At 45.5% G+C, this 23,361-nt stretch overlaps 1 protein-coding gene across 1 annotated transcript in view; it reads right to left on the bottom strand.

Moving 5' to 3' along the window:
- Window positions 1-23,361, bottom strand: part of REM1 (RRAD and GEM like GTPase 1) — a 79,781-nt gene that overhangs the window by 26,045 nt on the left and 30,375 nt on the right. Inside the window, exons 2-3 of the mRNA XM_085619539.1 lie at window positions 14,791-15,124; window positions 12,086-12,165 (exon numbers count right to left, since the gene is read on the bottom strand). Of these exons, the coding sequence (XP_085475665.1) occupies window positions 12,086-12,165; window positions 14,791-15,121 (411 nt within the window). The 5' untranslated portion in view covers window positions 15,122-15,124. The remainder of the gene's footprint in view (window positions 1-12,085; window positions 12,166-14,790; window positions 15,125-23,361) is intronic.

A 23,361-nucleotide genomic window follows, 5' to 3' on the forward strand; every position in this document is an offset into this window, starting at 1 on the left:
GTTGTGTCCTTGTTGCCCACATAGAGGTCAGCCAACTGACTCCCATAGTCACTCTGGTTAGCCTGAGATGAAGGCAAGCAGGTCCAATCTTCTTTCTCGGACAGTAAGGCAGTCCCGCAAGCACCAGGGCAGTCCTTCGTCTGAAACTTCCACAGGTCCAGGAGTGTTCTAAAGAGTGGTTCTGGGAGTCCAATATTTACATCTGGTGCCAGCCTTTGTGTGTGTGTGTGGGGCTCACTCTTCTATCCCCAAAACTGGTTCTGAAACGTTCTTCCCCTTCCCCTATCCAGGCTTCAAACTTTCAGGAGGGGAAAAAGGCAGGACAGGCCTGGTGTCAGATTCATTTGTGTGAGCAGGATGCAACGCTCTTTAAAGTGCAAGTGGGGCTGATTACAGCCCCTCCCCAATCATCCTTCCAGGATGGCCCATCCTGCCCACCACCAAGTCCCTTTGTGTTACTGTCTGAAAGCAATGCACAAGCCCTAACATTAGAGACATTCAAAGTCCTGTGACCTATGACGCAATCGGTCAGGACAAGATAATGCCAACTTTCTAGAAGTGGCATATTCAGAAGTGTAACTTTAAACCTGACTTTACCATTAAAGATGATTTCAAATTACAATTAATTGGAGTGGAAACAGCATATCTCTATCTGCTCCCAATCCAAAATTAGCACTTATTAAATGTAATAAGGTGACTCAGTGTTAGTCAATGGGAGTTACAACAGTGAAAAACAACTTTAGGAGTTTTTCACTGTAAGGACCTATAAATCTTAAGTACACATGTCCTACTTAATAAATACAACGCACCCCGCCCTATGAGCCTATCGGGCCCACCTTAGGGGTGACTTATAAGTATTAAAAAGAATGTTTAGGCCTGGCAAAAAGTTAATTTTGCGAAGTCGAAACAGCAGTTTACAACTGCTCTACAGGCTGTAGTAGCAGGCCTGAGACATATTTTAAAAGGCTACTTTAGTGGGGGCACAATGAGTGCTGAAGGCTCTCTAGTAGCATTTAATTTACAGACCCAGTGTATATTTAGTACCATCCACTAGGGACTCACATGTAATTTAAATGTACCAAGCAGGATGATGCCAATTTTACCATGATTTATGGAGAGAGCACACACACTTTACAACTGTGAGCAAGGTAAAAGTGCACAGAGTCCTAATGCCAACAAAAACAGGTTCAGCTACAGAAGTTAAAAATGTAAAGGGGACCATGCAAAAGGGCCATGTTCAACAGAATTCTTCAACATTCTGAGTTCCCTCCTGAAAAACAGATGCTTTGAGAACAGTATCTGTCATGTAAGCATGAATTTCCAAGAATATGGAAACAAAATATATAAGTGACAAAGAAGTAACCATTTGTTTCACCCAGATTCAAAGTACAAGTACCATCACTGTTGCCAGCTCTGTAAAATAAATCATTTTTTATATCTTTATACCCTGTGGAGTGTAGCGTCTGTTAGGAATAAATATAACTTTGTTTGGATGGTTCCCTGGTTCTTGCGCTGTTTGTATATTCCATGTTATACACAAAGTTTGCAGATACATAACATTTTGTAAATAGGCCTTAATTTTTATGTAGCTGAAAGACAGGAATATAAACTAAAGTTAGAACTACAGACTAGCTGTGTATATTTGAAATGGGAATGCACGGGCTGCAAGGGAGAGAAAGACAGTTTGGACTCCAGGGATCTACAGTTTGTAAACTTAAGATCGCTTAACTTGCCCCAATGTATGAGGAATCCTTCGGCTATCAGAGTGACCCCCTCCTACACACGCTTATTGGAAGTGATGTTTGATGGGACAAAAGTCTGCAGTGATGTGTTGCAGCCAGTACTTAATTTGAGCCGGTGGTTTCCGGTGCTCAGCACCAGCACTTAATTGCCAGCACCGGGGCTTATGACTGTCTGCCACATGGTAGTGGGGTCTGCCAAATTAGGTACGAGCACAACAACTTCTGTTTATTAGTTCAATTTAAATTTTCAATGATTAGTATTTGCCTCCAAAGCCATTCTTATAGCTTTGGGGCCCTGTGATTGTAGGAATTATCACATTTTAAGAGTATGATGATTAGTAGTGTGTTGGTGCTCTCATTGGCAGTGCTGCCAGGGGCAACGGATGGTGTAAGCTCTGGTGTCCTCCTGCCGAGGACCCCAGCACTAATGTTTTTTACAAATTAAGCACTGGTTGCAGCTCTCCCAACCAGCACGTTTATAGAGCCCATGTTGATTTTTACCTTAGTTTTTGCTCTCCTTTACCTTGCTATGGGTTGACTATCTATGTGTTTGATTTTTTTTATGTAAGAGGTGTAAATCTTTTTAATGTGCCTCTAGGGAAAGGTATACTGAACCTCCTCACTAGATAAACACATGCAGCACTATAAAAGGACAATCTATTTCCTCTGAGTAGTGAGATGTGCCTGATTAAGTAGCCCCTTATTGAAGTAGAGGGCTGCTTAAGTTTTATACCCCCACCCCAGAAAGCTAACATGCATATGGGACCCCGCCTCACATATTATCTGATTCTTAGCAACAGGCAAAATGTGTTATGTGTTTGAGCTGGGGATGTAATGCAAGTCTTGCTACAGCAGAGATCAGCACTTCTTGAGAGAACATCTGGAAATGAGCCCAATCTACTAATTGGCTGTTCAGCAAGAGTCCTAATTGTGGCTGGACCTTGCTCAGTTCCCCAGAAGACTGAGGGGCGTATTTACAAGCCCCTTGCACCGTCAGTGCTTCACTTTTTATGACGCAGCACATTTTGCTGCCCCATATGTACAAGGACAGGAAAAGCCACCCTGCATTGCTTTTCCTGTCCTTGTAAATACGGCCCCTTTACATGCAACACTTTGTGTGAAAGGGGCGTTCCATGGATGTTGCTGTGGGTGTTCCCACGCAACACCCATGGAACCTGACACATTTGAAGATTTATGAGAAATCGTAAACCTGCAAATGCATCTGAATACTACGCCTCCCCAGGGTGGGCGTAGGGAGGTGCAACGAGGAGAAATGTATTCATTTCTCCTCATTAGTTTTCCTCTTACTATGCGTGCTGCATTATGCAGCCCACATAGAAGGAGGAAATCACCTGAGGTGATTGTTTATGTGCAGGAAGGGACACCTTCCTGCACATAAACAATCATTAAAAAAATGACGTTTTGCAAGGTCAATGTGTGCTAATGCAGCATACATAGGAGTTGAAAAACGCCATTTCAGATTGTTTATGTGCAGGAAGGGACACCTTTCGGCACATGAAAAATCATCCCTGTGACGCAGGCATCCTTGCACCATGGTGCAAGTGTGCCTACGTTGGTGCATGGCAGCAAATTGTGCGCCAGCGCGGGGAGAGCAAAGGGATCCATCATATCCTTGTAGATATGATGCATCCCTGTACTTTGAAAGTGCTGCGGCGTGGAGCAGCAAAAGGGCTTGCAGTGCCGCGCTGCAGCACTTTCTTGTAAATGAGGCCCTGTATATATAAAGGCTGCTTTAAATAAGGGCATGTGTCACTGGCTACTAGGGCTACCAGGATTATTGAGCTGCATGCTGCCCATCGCCTCAAGGCTGGGGCCAAGTTTGAAAGTATCAACTGAGGGCCCTGCTATTGTGTGTGCCCACCTGCCAGCCTAACATTGTTTCTCTGCCAACAGGAGTGCCCTGACCAGTGAAAGTCCAGGCGATGACCCCACAGATGGTCCTCCAAACCCCGATGTTGCCCCTAAGAGACACCCTTGGAAACCACAGGACCTTGATGACCAGTAGATGTTCACTTGAACCCCTATCCAAAATGAAGATGTAGGCTGGGGAAACACTTCTTTGTGCATCAAGGCAATTCTGTTTCCTCAAGGGAACATCCCTCATGCCTGTACCTGCTAGCCTCTGCAACACAGGACAGTGCACGTGAGCTAACTTGATTCTTGGCTTGCGTTCCTGGGTACCTATAAATTGTTCTAAACAAAACTTTGTGATCCCTTTATAGCACGCTGCCAGCTGTGTCGTATCCACCAACCATCCGGCCCTTCCCCCGGATGTAAAGGTCAAAAACCTTGGCAGTGGTTTAGAATGCAGGAACTGTGGAGATCAAAGTGCCTGTCCCCTCTTGGGATCAAGTGCCTTAACTGGAACCATATGAAATCTTAAATAGATTCCCTTGGGACCCCAAGTATAAGGTATGACTGTATGCTTGAAAGGGAGCCCTGAAATCATGACCTTGCACAGTCAAACTGTCAGGATCCTTCGATCCTGCCATTGAGTGTCGCTACTTGAGGACCTTCTGTGAGCCTGCTACTTTCGTGTACACTAGTTTGGAACCCATGCTGCACTTCCGTGTTCAATCAAAGACTCTCTAAACTCCCTTGGAAATCTGATCTACTCCAGATTCAATTCCAGGGATTACTTATTAACCACTAATGCATTATGGTATTTGTATGCTTTGCCTGAGCATGAGCGCTGGAGAGGAAACCTTTGGTGAATCTTATTATACCTGGAACTCTGCCTTACCACTTCCAGCAGGCCCTTGTGCTCCCCTGCATGAATTCCTGTTGTGTTGTGAAACAGGATCTGATTTGTGTTCCACTCCGGATTTTAGATCTGCCTTTTGGTTGTTTCCTGGCACTCTTAGTCATGGAGAGCTGGAGGAGGGATTTTGACTGCTTTCACCTGAACTGTGCTGCAGCCAGCTCACACCTGTTCTGAATTCCAGTCACCCTGTATGGCTGTGAGCTGGGAGGAGGTATTTAAGCCTGGTTTCTGTATTCAGATGTTTTGCTCCAACGGCCATTGCTGGAGGCTCCTGCATTCTTCTCCAGTTGCCTGCACTGCTGAATCCTTGAAACCTTGAGAAGAGTTCCTGATTCCTGCTACTGCTCTTTCCAGTGTCCTGCATTGCTCTGGCTGCCCTTAGCGACATTGTTCTTTATGTGGTCTCCTTTATTCCTAGTCTCACCTTTCTTTCAGCCTATCCTTTCTAGCCTGATATTTTGAATTCTGTGTGTTCGCTGTCAGTCTACTGACCCCTTATTCGCGGGGTTGGAAGCCGTTCCCTTTGTTTCTTTGTTCTGATTTACTAACCTGTCCATGTTCTGTTTTTCCATCCTTATTACATGTACCAACAAGGCATTACTTGTTCCTGTGACTGTTGGATGTATTTTTGAACTCCTTCTTCTGAATCCAAGTTCCGGGGAATTGCTTGTTCCAGTGCCTGTTGAGTACAGTCTGCTCTTGATCCCTGTATTTCTGTTCTTGATTTCTGAAGCCTTGTTCATTATTCCATATCTCGTTTTTTTCCCTTTCTCATTGCTGTCTTGTGTATCCCGTGCTGTCTTGCCTGTCCTGCATTCTAGTTATTCTTTCCACTCTGTCTCATTCAAAGATGGTCCACTGTCTGCTGCAGTCCATATCTGTTTGCAGTGTAACCTTTGGCTTGATCTCCGTTCCGATCAGGTAAGGGGAAGATGTCATTTGTTGTGCCCAGGTCCTTTGGAGACTTTCCAGTCTCAGTGTTGTTGTCAGTCTTTGTTCACCTTGCAAATAGTACAACAGTCTGTACAAGAGCAGGCTCAACTATGACTTGGCTGTAGAAATATGGTTCAGAGCAATCTGCCGGTGTCAGTCCAAAGGGCGCTCCTCAAGCTACTAAGAGACCTCTTGTTCATATACAAGTACATCTCTTACTTTGATCAAGCCTTATTTTGGTCTGTCTCTTGTCCTGTGTAGTTCTGTGACCATAGTTATACTTTGAGTAGCCTGGTATTACCTTGCCCTGTCTCTTTGCTAAGTGTTATCTCTGGAATCACTTGTGCCTGCCTTTTATCCCTGACACAAACAAGCTGGCCCTTTGAGTTATGGCTGGGCAGACCCTTAACTCTTTTGAAAGGTACCCGGGTGGCCTAGTATTTTAAAGGTAAATCCTGCCACCCCTATCACTGTGTGACTGCCCTATGCCTAGGGGTTTCAGCACCTATGGCAGCGCTGGAGATCTCCACAGTGCGGAATAGTTATAAGACACTGTGTCGTTCAGTACTATGGAAGTACATTTTTTGAAAAACTCTATGAACCGACTCACGAATCAGAGTCATATGTCCTAATCCTCAAGCTACTATTGTTAATATCTCTGAAGTGTTTAGACCTAGATACTTTACGTTTTCTCAGCTCTTCCCAATTTGTACTGTTGATTTATGCTATGCATTTTAAATAATATATCTGACTGTCCATTAATCTTTTTAGTACAAGTGATAAATCATTTTGTCGTGCCATACATAGGGCCTGATTTAAACCCTGGAGCACAGAGTACCTTCTATCAGGGTGGTGGAAGATGTCTGCGCAATTTTGAGATGACCACTCCTCTTTCGAGTTGATCCTCCTCCTTCTGACGCCTGACTACCACGCAACGTGCTGTGCGCGCTATGCTCGTGCCCGCTGGAGCTGGAGTCACGAGCACCGAATGCTGACCTGCCTGAAACAATTAGAACCTGCTGGAATTGTCGCCAAAAAACGCTGCCGGAAACGCTGCCAGAACGCAGCCCCATGGGGACTTGGAGGCTTTTGGTGAGGGATCAGAGGAAACTGGTGGCCTCCCTATTAGGTCACACATTACACATTGCTGGTGGCATCAAACGTGTTACCTAGGCACCATCGCTAGAGACAGAGCTGGCAGGAGTTGGTAGAAGCTCAAACCATAGGAGCAGGGTACTGCCTTACTGCCCTATAAGCTGCTGAGCAGACAATGCTGGTTTCAATGGCCCTGAACTGGCAATAATTTGGAAAGGGGCTCCAGGTGCATTCCTGGCAGTGGGGGCCTTATAGTTGCCAGTATTGGAGAGGGAACTTATAAGGAGCATATCTGAAGTAAGCAGCTAGAAGTGTACAGGGTAGTGGTGGCAGTGCAGCAGCATGGCTCCAGTTTTTGGGGGCAGCAGGAGGAGGTAAGTGAACATATTTTATTTTATTTTTGGCTGAAATCTCTTTTTCGTTTCCTGACAAGGCCGGCCAGTGATGCCTCCTCCAAGGAAAAAGGGCATCAAGTTCCCGGTGACTGGAAAAAGATAAAGAACTGGTGGGGCAACAGTTAATACTTTTAAAACTATGGACTCTCAGGGCTCGACTCTATTGTATTCTTACACCATGATGAGGCAACCCAGATGAATGTGAAACTCTTTCCTGCAGTTGGAATTGTGCAATCTTCTGCCAAGTTTTTGGCTGAGTCAATCAAGGATTTTGTGGGAAACCACTTTAAGTCCATTGCAATACAGGATTCTGCAAATACGGGTCATGCAGCCTCCTCGGTAGGAGTGCCCTTGGAGACATTTGATGCCCAGGAAAAGGAGGCTTTGAATTTGATTGGAAATATTAAAGCAATACACCCACGTCTTTCTTCTTCTCCCTGTTTGTTTCACCCCTCTGAGCTGTGCATTGCGAGTTCTGAGGAGGGGTCTGGGGTCGTGGGGTGTTCAGTCGAGAGTAAAAGTAATAGGGAGGGAAGGACCTATTAACGGTAAGAATCAAAGCATGTTGGCGGCCATGCCTGATATGGTTGGTGGGTTACTTCATGGTGAGGCTCAAGGGACATTGGCCTCTTCAGCGGCGAATGTTGACTCCTGATTGATTCGTAATTCACTGATATTGGATGTGCTCCTTCCAAGGAAGAAAACACTGCATGGTCTTTTAGAATCCTCCATAGCTAAAAATGAGTCTCTGAAATCGGAGGCTGGTATTCTTAAAGAGATTGTGCGTGAGCTCAAATCTATTAATTCGTAGGCTAGTGGTAGACCAAGATATCCAGTCTCAATCTGCAAAGAATCAATGAGAGAAAAGGAGAGCAAGCTTAGGGCAAATGGGTGTGATATAAAGAGCTGAGGGTAAGGCAAAGGAGGTCACGGCTAAATTTCAGCGAGGCCCTAGGTCCCTAAGCAAAGGATGTAGTATTAGAGGCATTAAGAAGGGTATTAAGGGCCCCAAAGGAACTGTGAATCTGGATCGTATATCCGTGAGAAATCCCTACCCATACATAGATAGGAGCCCTAAGACAACAAAGTACCAAGACTTTCTATCTACTAGACAAATAGTCAGGCCCAAACCCCTCGGAGGGACCCAAAAGTAAAGTTTTAGTATTTGGATGTGACCCAGAAGAGGAAAAAAGCAAGCCGATGGAAGCCATTAATTTGGTCAAATTAATTAAGAGCTTTCTCAGCATGTTAGGCATTGGAGGAGTTAACAAGTGATATAGAGCCAGTAGCCTTTAGAGCGACCAAAGTAGGAAGAGAGATTATAAAAGTAAGTTTCAGCTCGTCAGTTTTTGTGGGCTTGGTATTGTAAGCTGGTGAGGAGCTCAATAAACTCGATCTAAGAATTGTGCCCGCAACAGAGGTTGAAACCCCTCGACTAGAGTTGCCCCTATTGGCTAATCATGGTGGCCCCAACTCGGTGCAACTAAATATGGTAACTGGAGCGGGAATAATCCTGCCTCCTGCAGCTTGGTGGGTTATAACAGGGGTTCTCTTGAGGTAACTGTCCCGTCCCACTCAAGACAAGTAATGTTGGAACCAATCTCACTTCCCAATAGATTTTCGAGTCTAAGCATTGATAGGGAGAGTGTCGAATCATGGGTGAGGGGGGGCTAGGTAGATGCCTCACCCTCCACCTGGAAGCGCCTTCCCAAAGTGCTTAGCTACAAGAATCGATGAAAGATATATGTACCAACTGATGCAATTCCAAATGTCTAATGACCTAGACTTTGGGGAGGTCCCAGGTGCGAAAATCCTAGAATGATACTCAAAAATCATAGCAGAGGTAGAAAAGGGATTGACCTCTATTGTTAGGATGTGTAACCATGAAGCTAAGAAGGATAATCCTAGCCTGCCCCTAAATCAGCCTTGGTTTGATAAAGCGTGCTTAAACGCTAGGAAGAAGGCGAAGAAAGCAAAGAAGATGAGGTGCTCGAAAGAGACTTCTAGTGAAAGAGAGGATTATACTTACAGGAAAAATGAGAATGAGGCCCTTATTAGTGCTAAAAAGCAGGTCTTTTATCAATCTAACTGGTACCTCATGAATAGTGCCCTCCAGGATAAATATATGATTCAATACTGGAAGTTAGTCCAAAGGGGATGTTGTAACTTGAACCCCACCTAAGATGTGCAGTCCCAGAAACTGCTTAAGTTTCCTATTTAAGTAATATCTGTAAGGCGAGAGAGACAACCTCGATAGATAACTGGCCCCGATTGGAAGAGAGGTCATTGGACTCCTTCTCCCTAAAACTAACTAAGGTGGCCGGGCCGAACAACCTGCCTGCAATTGTAATAAATGCTAACCCTGTGTGGTGAGCAACCTTCTTCTCCAAAAGGTTTTGTAGCAATAACAAAGTCTGATGTATTACCGCCAGGCTGCAAGGGAGCAATAATTAAACTGATATACAAAAAAAGGGCGACAGATGTCCAAATAATTTCTGCTTGATAAGCCTCCTTGACTTTGGTGCTAAATTGTACTCAAAGGTAATGCTCATTTCCCTTAAGAATTGGATTGAGTAGAATGTTATGGTCCCAATGAAACAAGGCAGCTTCAAGCAAGAGAATTCTATGGTCGATCATTGTTTCAGCTTGTGGGCCTTGGTGCAAAAGGTGATGGAAACATAAGAGAATTTGTTTTGCTGTTTCGGCCTTCGACCTTGAGGATCAAGTATCATGTGGGACAAGCTACGGCACCTAAAAATATCCTCCAGTTTACTTGCAGTCCTACAGGAATTGCCCTCAAAGATTTTGGCCCAGGTAGAGCTTGACTAAAATAGGGCCTATCGAAAAGAATACCTTTAGAAAACAGGCTAAGGCAGGATTGTATCCTGGCACCTACGCTGGTTTCCCTGTTCCTTGCCGACGTCCCTGGAGCAATTGCTTCAACCAACTTCTCTTTTCTGAAAACTGGGGGTAGCCATATATCATGCCTCCTTTATGCAGATGATCTTGCTATTTTGGATTTGACCCCAGTAGGCTTACAGATGAAACTGACTAGTTTCAGTAGTTATTGTGAAGATAATAAACTCAATGTAAATATGGAAAAAAAGGAAATAATAGCTGTTCAAGTGGCATTTGGGGTATAGAAGGGGAGGTGGTAACCTCGTACAGATACTTAGGTATGATGTTTTCTAAAAGCTGAACTTGGCTCTACACAAAGATTTAGTGGAGACGCGGGATGTCTCAATGATAAGAGGACTATTATTCAAGAACAGCTTTGGAGGCCCTACTTGCAGTCCCCTATTAACAGTTTACAATGCTCTGTTACCTGCTCAATGTCTCTATGGGGCCAAATTACTGACCCTAAGTATTGAGGCAAACCGGAGGAAGTGCGAGGCCAAATGCTTGACAAAATTATTAGGCCTCCCTAAAGGTGCGATTTGCCCGGCAATAAGACTGGAAGGGGATTTGCAGGCCTGTAATTTTTTGCCCTGTAAATCAACCCTCTGTTTTGGACAAACTTTGGTCTTCAGAGATTCTGAAGGTATCAGAAGTGTGCTAATAAAATTGTTAGGAGTGAACAGGACAGGTCGGAAAAAGAATAGGGAAAATCTCTGCAGCCCTAAAAATGGAGAAATGTAGGCTGACTGAGGCCTCTCACCTATCGAAAGGTGAATTAAAAGAGGCCTGCAGGAGAGTGTCTAGGCTTTGGAATGTGGAGTATGTAAGGGATAATCCCTTAGCCAACTATATGTTGGAATCCTGGGAAAATCAGAGGGTATTCCCATACATATCTACACTACCAGATGCTCGACTATTATTATTATTGAAATTTCTGGTTGATCTGAATTTTCCGTACCAAAGGCCTGAAAGTTTGATGCACTTTTGGACACTGAGAATAACTGCAGGTGGGGGTTAAGGTTTCAAAATTTTAATGTTAATGTTTTACTAGATTATTTTTACTTCTATAGGACTCATTGTCTGATTTTAATACCCTTTTTTATAAAATATAATATAAAACATCGGAATGAAGCACTTACACTTTTGGTAAATATGACATTTTTAGATGTAGCATGCCCCTTAGCAAAATGTTTTAAAATAAGATTGGTCTGATATTGCAATAATTGCAGTTTAAAGACATTTTAGGAGTACCAATGTCACATGTAAGGGCTGAGTGCAAAAATGGATATATAGTGTTTCAAGTTCTTTTAAGACCAATTTTTAGCGTGGATCTCATAGGGAATAATAATAGGTCATGTGGAACTGGATTGATTGGGGGGGGTTCAGATCATTTTTGAGGAACCTTTTTAATGTGTTTTATTGTATTATTGTTTCAAAAGATAAGTGTCTAAATATTAATAAGATTTTGATTTAAAATTTGACGTCGAGATGAGCACTGGCCCAGCACTCAATCTCTGTTCATTGAAACAAACCGACATCATTGTGGTTTCCTTCAAGATACTCTCCATGTTGATGGCCATACATCAAACATTTAATATTTTTCGTTTTTTCAAAAACAAACTCCAAAAGTGGCAGTTTGGTATTGAAAAACAAACAATAATAATGACCACCACACCCTGGGATTTTTCTCCAAGGGTGTGGTGGTCATTAGGGTTCATTATTTTATTTTCTGTCTGTCACCACCAGGTTTTTCCTGGTGGCGACAGACAGGAAAAAAAACATCTGCCTGTTTACTCGTAATAGAGTGACTGGGTGATGGCTTTACTCCGATGCTAATAATCTGCAAGGCTATCAGAGATATCTTTCCTACGATGGAAATTTGTCAACGGAAAGCTGACGGTTCTCTTGAGACTAAAAAGGGTGTGCAGACTGTCAGTTTGAGGGACAGGGTTCATTGTTGCAGTTGCAACAGGGTACAATCTGCCAAATTCTAAATCACTCCTTTAGCATCTACCTTTAGATCAACTCCCCTTAGTTAGGTCTTTACTGTACAACCAAGCTACATTGGAGAGTCAAGGGGGGTTTGGGAGTCAAGGCTGGAATTAGCATCTACCATTCAAGTCAGTAAGAAAGACAGGTAGCCTCATCTTTGGTGCTGCTGTGTGGTACATAATACCTCTGAGATCTAGAAAAAACTCGCCCTTAAACCAACACACACCCTCATACTGGTGCCATACCTGCTTCTCTGCTTCAAAGTTGTCCAACACTAGCAACGTGGTCTCCTCTCCATCCACTGACAAGGTGCATTCACGGATCTCTAGATAGGGAAAGGACAAAAGTTAAAAGATTACAAAATAAACACCACAGAAAATGCTTAGCAAAAGAAGACGATGAAAAGTGATATAGGTAATGAGGAATTGAGATATGAACCCATCTTGGGGAGCCCGGCAGACATAATCATGAAGGTCTATGGATCGGAGAGTAATGGGAACCATCTCAGGGTGAGTAGATCGAGAAGTCTGAGGAGGAGATAGATTTAGATGGTCCAGGACCAAACATAGAACCTGATTTAAAGTTTTGCAAATGGATTACTCCAGCACGAGTGGTGGATATCCAATCAGCCTAATTACAAGTGCTTTATAGCCTACAGCACTTGTAACGAGGCAGACGGGGTAACCCATCCAACAATGCCCATAGTCATCAGGAGGACTAAAATTGAGAACAGGAGGATCGGAGTTTCTTCAAGATCGACTGGTACAAAGTGAAGAGGAGCACATCAGAGTGAAGGCATGCATGAAGAAATGCCTCATGTGGGAGCCATGTGTTATTAAGGCCGACAAAGGGTTCACATGTGCATCCAGGATCACCCTGGCCAATGAAGACTTCATGCAAGGACGAAGAGCATAATGGTAAAAAATGGTTCACCTGGGGTTCATGGATCATTGTAGCCAATGAAGGGCTTACACAGAGATCAGGGAAGGTAATTTGTTTCAGTAAAATTATCATAAACATGAAATGCCTCCCAAAGCACATGCGTACATCCCAAGATAAGGGGTTCAGGAAAGATAACTTGGCTATTTCCAAAAACCATAACCAAAGCATAAAGAAACAAATCTCTGACAACTAGAAACATTCAGACCCCAAAAAGTACATTCTATGCTTCCAAACAGACAATAAACTAAAATTATAGAACCACTGGTACAGAACCTAACACAGAAAGAGACCTCTCACCAACCATTGGCACAGAACCTAACAAAAAAAGAAACCTCTCACCAACCATCAGTACAGAACTCAGCACAGAAAAGAACCTCCCGCCAACCATCGGTACAGAACCCAACACAGAAAGCAACCTCTTGCAGTAGCCATTAAGAGATGCCTAACTCCAAACAAACATCATACAGACTCTATAGCAAACCACCATTGACTTATGAATGGTTACACAGCAGAGCAACATAATTGAGCAAATGATCACGGATAAGGTCTTCTTTCTTCTTTTTTTATGTTTAACATACTAGCCAGATTCTACCTGCACACAGGTTTATAACAGCTAAACCTAATTTCAGCTTTAAGACTAAGGTAACCTTGAAACCTACCTCTAGGTATAAGACCAATTCTCTTTCCCGAGAAATGGATGTAATCATCTACCTGCTGTTTATGATGAAATATGACGCAAACAAATGATATAATATCAAAATGTCCCATACCTTTTGAACTGTGCCAGACAGCAACTTTCTATACACAGATATAGCTTCATCACAGAGCACCTCATATGGAGCCCGTGTCGCTCAGCCCTTAACCTGGGATACATCTGCACTTCCTTAAACATCGCTAATAACTCTACCTTACCTGACCTAACATCTCCAGTCAACAGGTAGGAGACAATACCACCTCCAGAGAGTGTCATACATCTCTCCAAAGACACTCTATGTCCTCCCTCCTCCAAAGATTTTTTACAATATCTGTTTAATCTCCCTCCCCTCAACCCTCAAACCACTACCTATACCTATACCCACGAACCTCCTGTAACAACCCACTAAGTGTGTAATACTCAAACAAATGTTCCCAGTGATGCCCTTCATGGATTTCAAAGGAAGCTGGGAAATGGGGGAGAAGGAATAGACTAGAAACAACACATCCAAAGAGAGTGCAGAACACCCACCCTAAGCTAAGATGGTTATCAGGGCTCCGAGCACCTCCCAAAACCTTCAGGGAATGCATACACAAGCTATCCCACCAGGCAATGCCCAACGCCAGCTAACCCAGTTAGCACATAGGCTAACAGGGTTAGATCTCTGGTCACACCCAATCATTTTAAATGTCACAATATATCTAATTATCAGTAATGAATACTCAATTATTCTCCTACAGCGTACACTTAATATATCTCATGAATAAACCAGAATACCTGAGTGAGAAGGTATCAAACCCAAAAGGTGCTGCATAGCCATATCTATGACAGAAAGAAAGTCTGCCATACAAATACACACAACAGAACATATAGAAAAATTGAGGGCTGGTGAAGGACTCACTCAGAGTTAATGAGCCCCAGAGGGCAATAAATGGGGTTAACGCAGAACTACGAGCCATTAGTGGCCCATCAAGGTTTCACAAGTGGATCATTGGTCACCTGGGATCAATGAAAGTTTTAGGCAAGGGCAAAGGGTCGATAGTGATCAACAGAGGATTACCACGTGTGCCAGTGGTCGTTGGTGGTCAATGAAGAATTCAGATGGAGATGGAGTGCCACTGGTGCCCCATGGTATATTCTAAATGAGATTCCTGGATCACACGTGGCCAAAATGTAGGTTTATACCTGTATCTGTAATGTATTCTCACTGCCTCTTGACTTAGTCACTATGAAGTGAGGTGGCATGGTGCTCTCTAAGAGGGAGTCCTTAACTGAGTTCAAAGCAGAAGCACCTTCACATCGGTGTTTACCTACCCCCCGGCTGCTCCAGTGGCCCTTGGTCTGACATTCCGGCAACAATGCTGGCTAGACTGGTCTTCCCGACACCAGGGTCACCTAAAAGGACCACTCGGAAGATGGCTTCAAATGGACCTTCGGAGTCAGTGGAGTCAGAGGAGCAGCTGCAGGTGGGCCGCACTGGTTGTTTGATGGTGGGTCCAAGAGAAGTAGATTGTCCCAAAGGGCGGTGTCCTGTGGTGGTCCCTGCCTCTAAAAACCTGTGGTGAGAATGGTGGGATGACGGCAACGGCGTGCTGGCTCTTCTCCGGAGTGGGGGTAGGTGCCATTGCTCAGTGTTCAGCGTCATCCTCTGCAAGCATACAGATTGAATTTTGTGTTAGTGTACCTAAGGAAAGTCATTCCATGAAAATGAATAGAATAGCATCTCAACAATGTTGTACCTAGGACAAGGAACACAGTACATAAAATCAACATGTAGCTTGGGTGGATAGAATGAATGCATATGTTTGATGGACATTACAAACAGAAACACTAATAGCAAACAGAAACTTTAATATTCACATTATAAAGAAAAGGGCAGAGACAGAAGTTCAGAAGAGTTGAAATGGAAAATAATGTTATGCTTTTTATCTCAAAGATGTGGACATAGGATTTGAGTGTATATTAAAGGGCAGAAGCACGAGGCACCACATGAACGTTTAGCAGTAACAGCAATATTTAGATTGGGGATCGGAGTTAGTGCGTGGGTCGGGATATAGTAAACATCTGAGATATTTTAGTGCTCATCCATTTATGGCTTTAATGCAAGGGGTGTAGTCAGATTTCTGCTGACGATCATCTAGTCTAAGTGGTTAGGCAGTGTCTTGCCATAATTTGTAGGGTTCTTATAACAAGATTTAGTATCTTCTCTAGAAGTGGAAATAAATAAAGGGGAAGACCACCTTGTGGCCTATTTCAGTAACCAAGAACAAGAGAAGATAGTAGTGTTGCAGAAGTGTGGAAGAGGGAGTGAGGACAGATTTTGTGTATTTCACGCACTTGAAATCTATAGGCCGCAGCGGTGGTACCTATGTAGGAGTCCAGGCCCAATGTGGTGTCCCGTGGTCGTGGCTGATGGTGATGTGTTGTGACTGTCTGAGAAAAACAGTAGGAGGATTGACAGATGTGAAATATCTGAGTTGTTGGTAAGGTAGAGGATGTGGCTCTTAGATCAGTCGACCATGAGCAAATCAAGAGTGGAAGTCAATGCAGGAAAGGAATAAAAGATTTGTATGTCGCTGACATAGAGAGATTATAAGGAAAACCAACAGAAGAGAGTATCGCTTCTCCAACGAGTAGTTCGTGAGCTACTGGTAGCTCTCCAGCTACCTGGAGGTAGCTCTCCTGTGTGCAGCACACCATATTAAATTAGAAGTTTTTGTTTGTTAGAATTAATATATGTATCCCAAAATTGCAAGGTGCGGATTCATTATGAAAATGTGTACGTTTTCAGAATTCATAAGCTGATGTTTGCAGAAAAATGTATTTCCAAAATATATTTAGAGCTAATATTTGAGTGATAAATCATGCAATATTACTAATATTACCCTCAAGCCTGGGGAATTGCAACCATGGTTGCCATGTATTACCCATGTAGAGGCATTCCAAATTGAAAAAGGCTTTTTACATTGGTCCTGGCAACTCTGCATGATGCACTGAGGTGATCACTGCTAATAATCTTGCATGGGGTGCCCACTAACGCAATCTTGTTTGATTTGATCACTATTACAACAGTAGCCCAGGATCATTTTTATTGAACATAAGTATCTCTAGTTATAGAAAAGGTTGGAGACCCCTGGCTAAGTGCAAATGGAAAGAAGTAGATGACCCAAGACCAACATTTGAACAGTGGCACCCGTTAGAAAGGGCCGGTGGGGGAGGGATGAACACTATAAGACTGAGGATGACAGATCAGAAAGATAGGAGAACAAGCATAGTGGAGTGATTTACTGTGTCAAAAAGCATCACGAGGTCAAGAATAGGAAAGTTTTAGGCCTCTGTGTGTCCTCTCTCGCCTCAGGGAGACCTGGTGTAAAGGAACCTTGGCTCAAATTAAGCTCCCAGTCCTGTAGTTCCTATCTCTCTCAAGAGCTGTTGCTTGTGAGCATGCACCCTTTTTCACAGCCTTACTTTTACCACTAGGAGGGGCTGTAGGCTCATGCTGTGAAGTATGTGAAAAATATACAGCGGTGCCTGGTATACTCCCATGTGTCCTACAACCTGCCGCCAGGTGTAGCTGCTGCTGAGTTACAAACAGTGGCAGCCGGCATGGCTCGCGGGCGGCAGGCGGGGGCAGTTATGCAAGGATGCATATAATAAAAACATCTTTATTTTTTTAATTAACTTACCCTCCCGCCGGGTCCCGCGTCTCCACTCCTGCTCTCCATCCTCTCACACGGAAGCACAGCCAGGCCCCACTGACCAATCACAGCGCTGCAAAGCAGCGTCATGATTGGTAGGCACAAAGGCTCCCATGACCAATTACAATGCTGCATCTTGGTTCGTCGCTCAACCAGGGAATGGGGGCCTGGGCATGTTCTCAATGCAGGCTTTAATGTAGCCTGCATGGAGAACTGGCAACGTGCACATTACTGGTTTGGGCGGCCCAAGAGGGCGGTCCAATAGTCCTTGTGCACTTAGGAGTGGGCAAACCACTCCTCCCCTGCTCCGAAAGCAGAGCAGCCCCACCCACCTGCCTGCTTGCAAAGCAGCACAAACATAAAATGATGATAATTGAAAGTTATTATCATTTTATGTTTCCTCTTCTCACACTGCTTGAAAGCAGTGGGGTGACGCTCCTCCGCCATAGCGGAGGGGCCGCCACTCGTTACAAACCCATCATAGCTTAAGAATTAAGCTGCTTCTGAAACTAAGTTTTCACCTTTCAAATCAACCATAAGCAGCAAAATCACTCGAAAATACCTGCCAGACTAGAAAGTTGTGATGTCATGATTAGTGTTAACACATTTGATACCAGATGGGGGACCAGGTGCATCCATAACTATTTCACAGTACAGTTTTATACTCCAAGGGCCTCATGTAGGTAAATAAATTTTACCGGTTCTAAAATACCGAGCCGTACCGAATCGGTAAATAAGAATCGGTAAGTTACATGTAGGTAAAAATTCGGTAACAGTTACCGAATCGGTAACATTCGGTAATTAAGAATCGGAAATGACCGAATCGGTAAATACCGAGGTGGTATATACCGAATCGGAAAATACCGAGGTGGTATATACCGACTCGGAAAATACCGAGGTGGTATATACCGACTCGGAAAATACCGAGGTGGTATATACCGAATCGGAAAATACCGAATCGGCATGTACGGATTCGGTAAAGAAAATCACATGACTTGACGAAACAGCTAATCAAGTGCAACGACAGCCCACCCAACAAGGAACAGGCCACACCCAGGCAGGTGTACAAAATTAGCCGAAGTGGCCACACCCAGGCAGGTGTACATAATCAGCCGACCCTGGAGAGGCTTGGAGTGCAGAGGAGAGGCAAGGAGCCGTTGCATGTGCGAGCGGGTAAACGAACAGCATGTCCAGCCAGAGAACACAGAAAGACGGAGGGGAAAGGAGGAGGAAGCTGAAATTTAGCCCCAAGGAACTCCAGGTGCTGGTGGAGGAGGTGGTGAAGCAGCACCACAAGCTGTTCGGAAGGCAATCCCTGCAAGTGCCTGAGGTGGAAAAGCGCAACATATGGCTGGCCATCCAGGCACAGGTCAATGCTGTGGGAGTGACCCACAGGGACATTGAGGTACTCAAAAAGCGCTGGTATGACCTCCGGATTGTAACCAAGAGGAAGATGGGCGACATCCAGAAGGAGGCCAGCCAGACCGGAGGTGGAACCAACAGGGCACCTGCCCTCACCGAACTGGAGGAGCTGGTGGCGGCCACAATCGAGCAAGAGAGCGTCGTGGGACTTGGGGACGCCGACAGCTCTGCCAGAGCCGCAACACACCAAGGTAAGACGAAAGCACAGCAATGTAGCCCCCCCAACCCCTATCCCACATCCCCCAATTGTGAATCGAGAATCACACTGCAGTCCACACGTGTCAGTGCAGACAGGCAATGCATTCCGGGAGATGTAGTCAGGGCAACACTAACCATGACGTAAATGTTACAGGGCAACAAGGCATGTCACGCACTCGAGGCACAAGGAGACAGGGGACATATTGGAATGTGAAATGATTTATTGTGACGCATGCAATGCAGCCCTTCGGGGACACTGAGCCAATGTTGTATTTCTGTCCACAGATGTGACACCATGCAGGACAGGGCATGCTGCAGGAGAGACGGCACACCGGCCACATATATCGCCGCAAGCCAGCACATGTTCAGACCAGGGAGCAGGCCCACTGGCAGCCGCACCACCTACACAGCCAGCCTCGCCGCACACAGAGCCAGCATCACCTCACCCAGAGCCAGCATCACCACCACCAGAGCCAGCATCGCCACTCATGTTCGAATCACCAGCCACATCCCCGCTTGCAGGCGTGAGAATGAGGAGGCGTCCAGCAGCCAGGCTACGAGCCTTAGACACCTCGTCAGACGACAGCATGGGACCAGAAGACCGCACCGGGCCCCAGGAAGGGAGCCATGCCACTGTGCCCCACACCTCACAGGCAGCACAGACGGAAGCAAGAGGGCGCCGCAGGTCGCGTGTCCAGAGTCCACCAGCACCCACTGACGGCCATGGTGTCTTCTTGGGGCTCGAGGGCCAAATGTTAAAGCAACAGCGCCTGCAATCAAAGGCAGTCATGTCAGTCCAGAGGCACATGCGGGTGATGACGACAACATTAGTCAACATGGACACTAACATTAGCGGCATGGCTGCGGGCATTCGGGACATGTCCCAGTCTATCCAGCAGTTGTGCAGCAAACTAGATGCTGACATCGAAGCACGGCGCCGGGAACGCCAGAGAAGGGACACCACCAGCAGGGCACTCAACCGTCTGGCAACTGCGACTTCTCTACTGTGCCGGCGCTCTGTGACGATGCAGGAGGGCCTCACACAGTGCTGCAGCGACCTGTCTCGGGGGATGGTGCAGGTGACAAGTGCACTAGGGGTGCTATTGCCTAGTCAGGCGTCGACAACTGCTGCAGGGGATGCTGCGGAGAGCATCGACACCAGCAGCAGCATCACACCCCCCGTCCCAGAAGCACGCAGGAGCAGCAGGCGGCTTGGGGTTGGCTCTAGTGAGGATGCACAGGCCGTGCAACCCACCACTGCAGCGCGTATGCGCAAACATTGATGTTGCCCTGCTTTGCCACTTCCCATTGGGTGACGTAACCCTGGACATACTACTTGTATAGATGGTATATTGCCAGATTGGCCTGTTCATGTGTTCATGGCGTGGTGCCACATTAAAACTACGTCATGACTTCTCACAACTCGCTGTGTCCCCTTACTTACTCAGAAATAGTTGGCTGTGATCTCTGCCCGTCTCTCTCTCCCATCGATTGCAGTTGGCACTCTAGCTGCGTTGCCCTCTGGCTGGCCTGACTCATCCTCGTTGTCCTCATGATATGTTAGTTCCACATCTGTCCCTTTTTTCGTGGCAAGGTTGTGCAGCATTGCACAAGTGGCAATAATCTTGCAGCAGGTGATGGGTTTGTACTGGCGTGCGCCTCCGCTCTTGTGCAGGCAGCGGAACCTGCTCTTCAGTAGTCCAAACGTGCGCTCCACCACATTGCGTGTTGTTTTGTGTGCCACGTTGTATCGTCTCTCACTCTGGGTTGCTGGGTGTAGGTAGGGAGTGAGGATGAATGACCGGCATGCATATGCACTGTCGCCTGGATGAGTGAAAGGGAACCATCAGTAACATGCCTCATGACACTATGATTTGCAGGTTTCAAGGGGCGTCACTGTTACTTACCTAGCAGGTATCCCTCTCCAAATTCTCCGGCACTCAGTCGTGTGTATATCCCACTATTCTGGAAGATGTAAGAGTCGTGGGTGCTCCCAGGAAACTTTGCAACAATATCTGTGATGATGTTCCCTGCATCACAGATCACCTGCACATTGATGGAGTGGGTGGACTTCCTGTTCCTGTAGATGTGCTCTGTATCAGCTGGTGGACAGATTGGGATGTGTGTACCATCAATACAGCCGATGACATGGGGGAACTGTGCCATGTGATAAAAGTCTGTTTTTGTTTTCTGCAGTGCAGCCTGTGTGTTGGGGAAGCTGATGTAGTGGTGCATTCTCTGCATCATGGCATCCAGAAACTTCCTGAAGAAACGTGACAGGCAACTCTGGGATACCCCACCCACCGCAGCTATCACCACCTGATAACTGCCGGATGCCAGCAGATGTAGGCTGCAGAGCACCTGCACATGTGGGGGTATGCGTGCGCCCTTCTTATTGGCTGGTCCAGGCGTGGGTGTAGGTCCCTGATTAAGTCCATGATGGTTTCGGGGTCTAGCCTGTACCTCTCATGTATCTCTGCATCAGTCAGCTGGAATAGTGTGATGCGCTGTCTGTAGATTTGTTCCTCCCGTCGCCACACCCTCAGTCCTGCTGCCTGTAGACGTAGGCGCCTTGCAATGACGTACATAGCGGCCATGTTGTCCACGCTGTAGCATTTTGGGTTTGCATTTATCCATTGTTGATGGTTACCACCTGCTTTTCATCCGTGTTAATTACCGACTTATTTAACGAATTTACAGGATTTCTTAATTACCGAGTGCTCCTACATGTCATTTTAAAATTTTACCACTTCATATTTACCACTTCATGTTTACCGATTCGTTAATTTTGTATTCGGTAAATTTGAATCGGTATTTTAGAATTCGGAATATATGAATCGGTATTTACCGCCTCATATTTACCGAAAAGTGGTTTTTGGACTCCTACATCTCACTTGTCTGAATACCGGTCGGTAACGGCATATTTACCGAAAATCGGCCGTTACCGACCGGTATTTGGCTACCTACATGAGGCCCCAAATGAGCTTCTCAGCAGAAGTTTATTTTGTGGAGTTAGGATTTCCCCTTCCCCATGAGATTGATAAAACTCGTAATGACAAACGGGCGAAATGGGACATTGTATCTTCCTGCATCCCCTCAGATAGACTCCACTGTCTACACGGGGTGTGACCTGGCGTGAAGGAAAATGGCAGCCTGAGTGCGAGCTCTGTCTCCTCGGCGCCACACAGGGGAAAGGCTCCAGAACCACTGGGGAATGGAATAGTGGCTCCGGGCCACCCCCTGCCTGTAAATTATGGCAGGGAGAGGGGCCTAAAAGAAGACTGCTCTCAGCCTGCTCTGCTCCTGATCCCGACCCCTGAGTGCAGCGAGGCCATAAAAAACGATCCAGGAGGATCGCCATGAGCGCCTGCACATATATAGAATGCGGCACTGATTTCCTCCCTCCCCACATCCCAGAATGACGTGAGTGACATTTTTTACCTGATGGGACACATTTGTCATACTTGGGAGCCCCGCTGGGTCTAACTTAGCGGTGACTTCCTGAACTGGCTTACTCTGAATGGCTCCCTGAGGCAGGCCTCATGTTTACTTTTTTACCTGGGAAATACTTGGTCCAACAGACCGCGCTTTGCCCTTTCAAGCAAAACGGTTATGTTCACCTCCTCCACCCGCTCCTAAAAAAGCACATGAGACCTTTTCCCGCAAATGCAGGGTGATTGCATTTGCTAGGCTCATCGGACCTTGCATCAATGTTCTAAGCGAAAGGTCTCCCCTCCTCATAGCGAATTCAGTGCAAAGGAACTGAATTCTGCGACTCATTGAAAGAGGCACTCCCTATTATACTTGGCTGCTACAAGAGCAGTGGTAGTGATTCATTACTTAAATGCCTTAAACACCTGACACTAACTGTACTTCCTGGCATTGGGGTTCCTTAAATCCTTGAATTCCTTTCCAGCCATCGCATAACCACTGAAAGAGCCTGCAGAAACTACCTCCACCAGTTTGTCGTTGTGGTGCCACTTAATACCTACCTACTTAACAGCCCTATATGAATGGTCCCAAATTACTCCTTAAATCCTGAACTAAAGCGGCTGAGCCTCATTCCTAATATGCAGCCCATTTCTTGCTTTGGGGACCAAATATCGACAAGATAGCTGAAAAGGAGTCCAAGTCAGGCAAGTAAAGGACCAAACCAGAACCTCCTGCCCCAGAATCTCCCATCAAAGGGAAAACCGAATAAAAAGAAACAATGGATATCATTCCTTAAAAGTTGTTGGATGTTCTACAACTCGCTCAGATGACAAAAATCAGCATGGACATTGTGCAACAAGATGTGACTGGAATGAGATCTGTCATAAAACAGATGACCGAAAAACTATCTGTAGCAGACAACGTATCAGCGATCTTGAAGACCAGTCTCTCTCCACAAAAAAAAAGACCTCAGCTCATTGCACAAACTATCGGCATTTATGCAACGTGATATTGCTGAACTTGAAGACAGAAACAGAAGGGATAACATTAGATTATTTGGTTTTTCAAAAGGCCGTGAAAAAACATATGGCTCATGCATCACCATTCTGGAAGACTGGCTCCCTCATAACACAAA

This window comes from Triturus cristatus, chromosome 7, assembly GCF_964204655.1.
Source record: "Triturus cristatus chromosome 7, aTriCri1.1, whole genome shotgun sequence".
Lineage (NCBI taxonomy): Eukaryota > Metazoa > Chordata > Amphibia > Caudata > Salamandridae > Triturus > Triturus cristatus.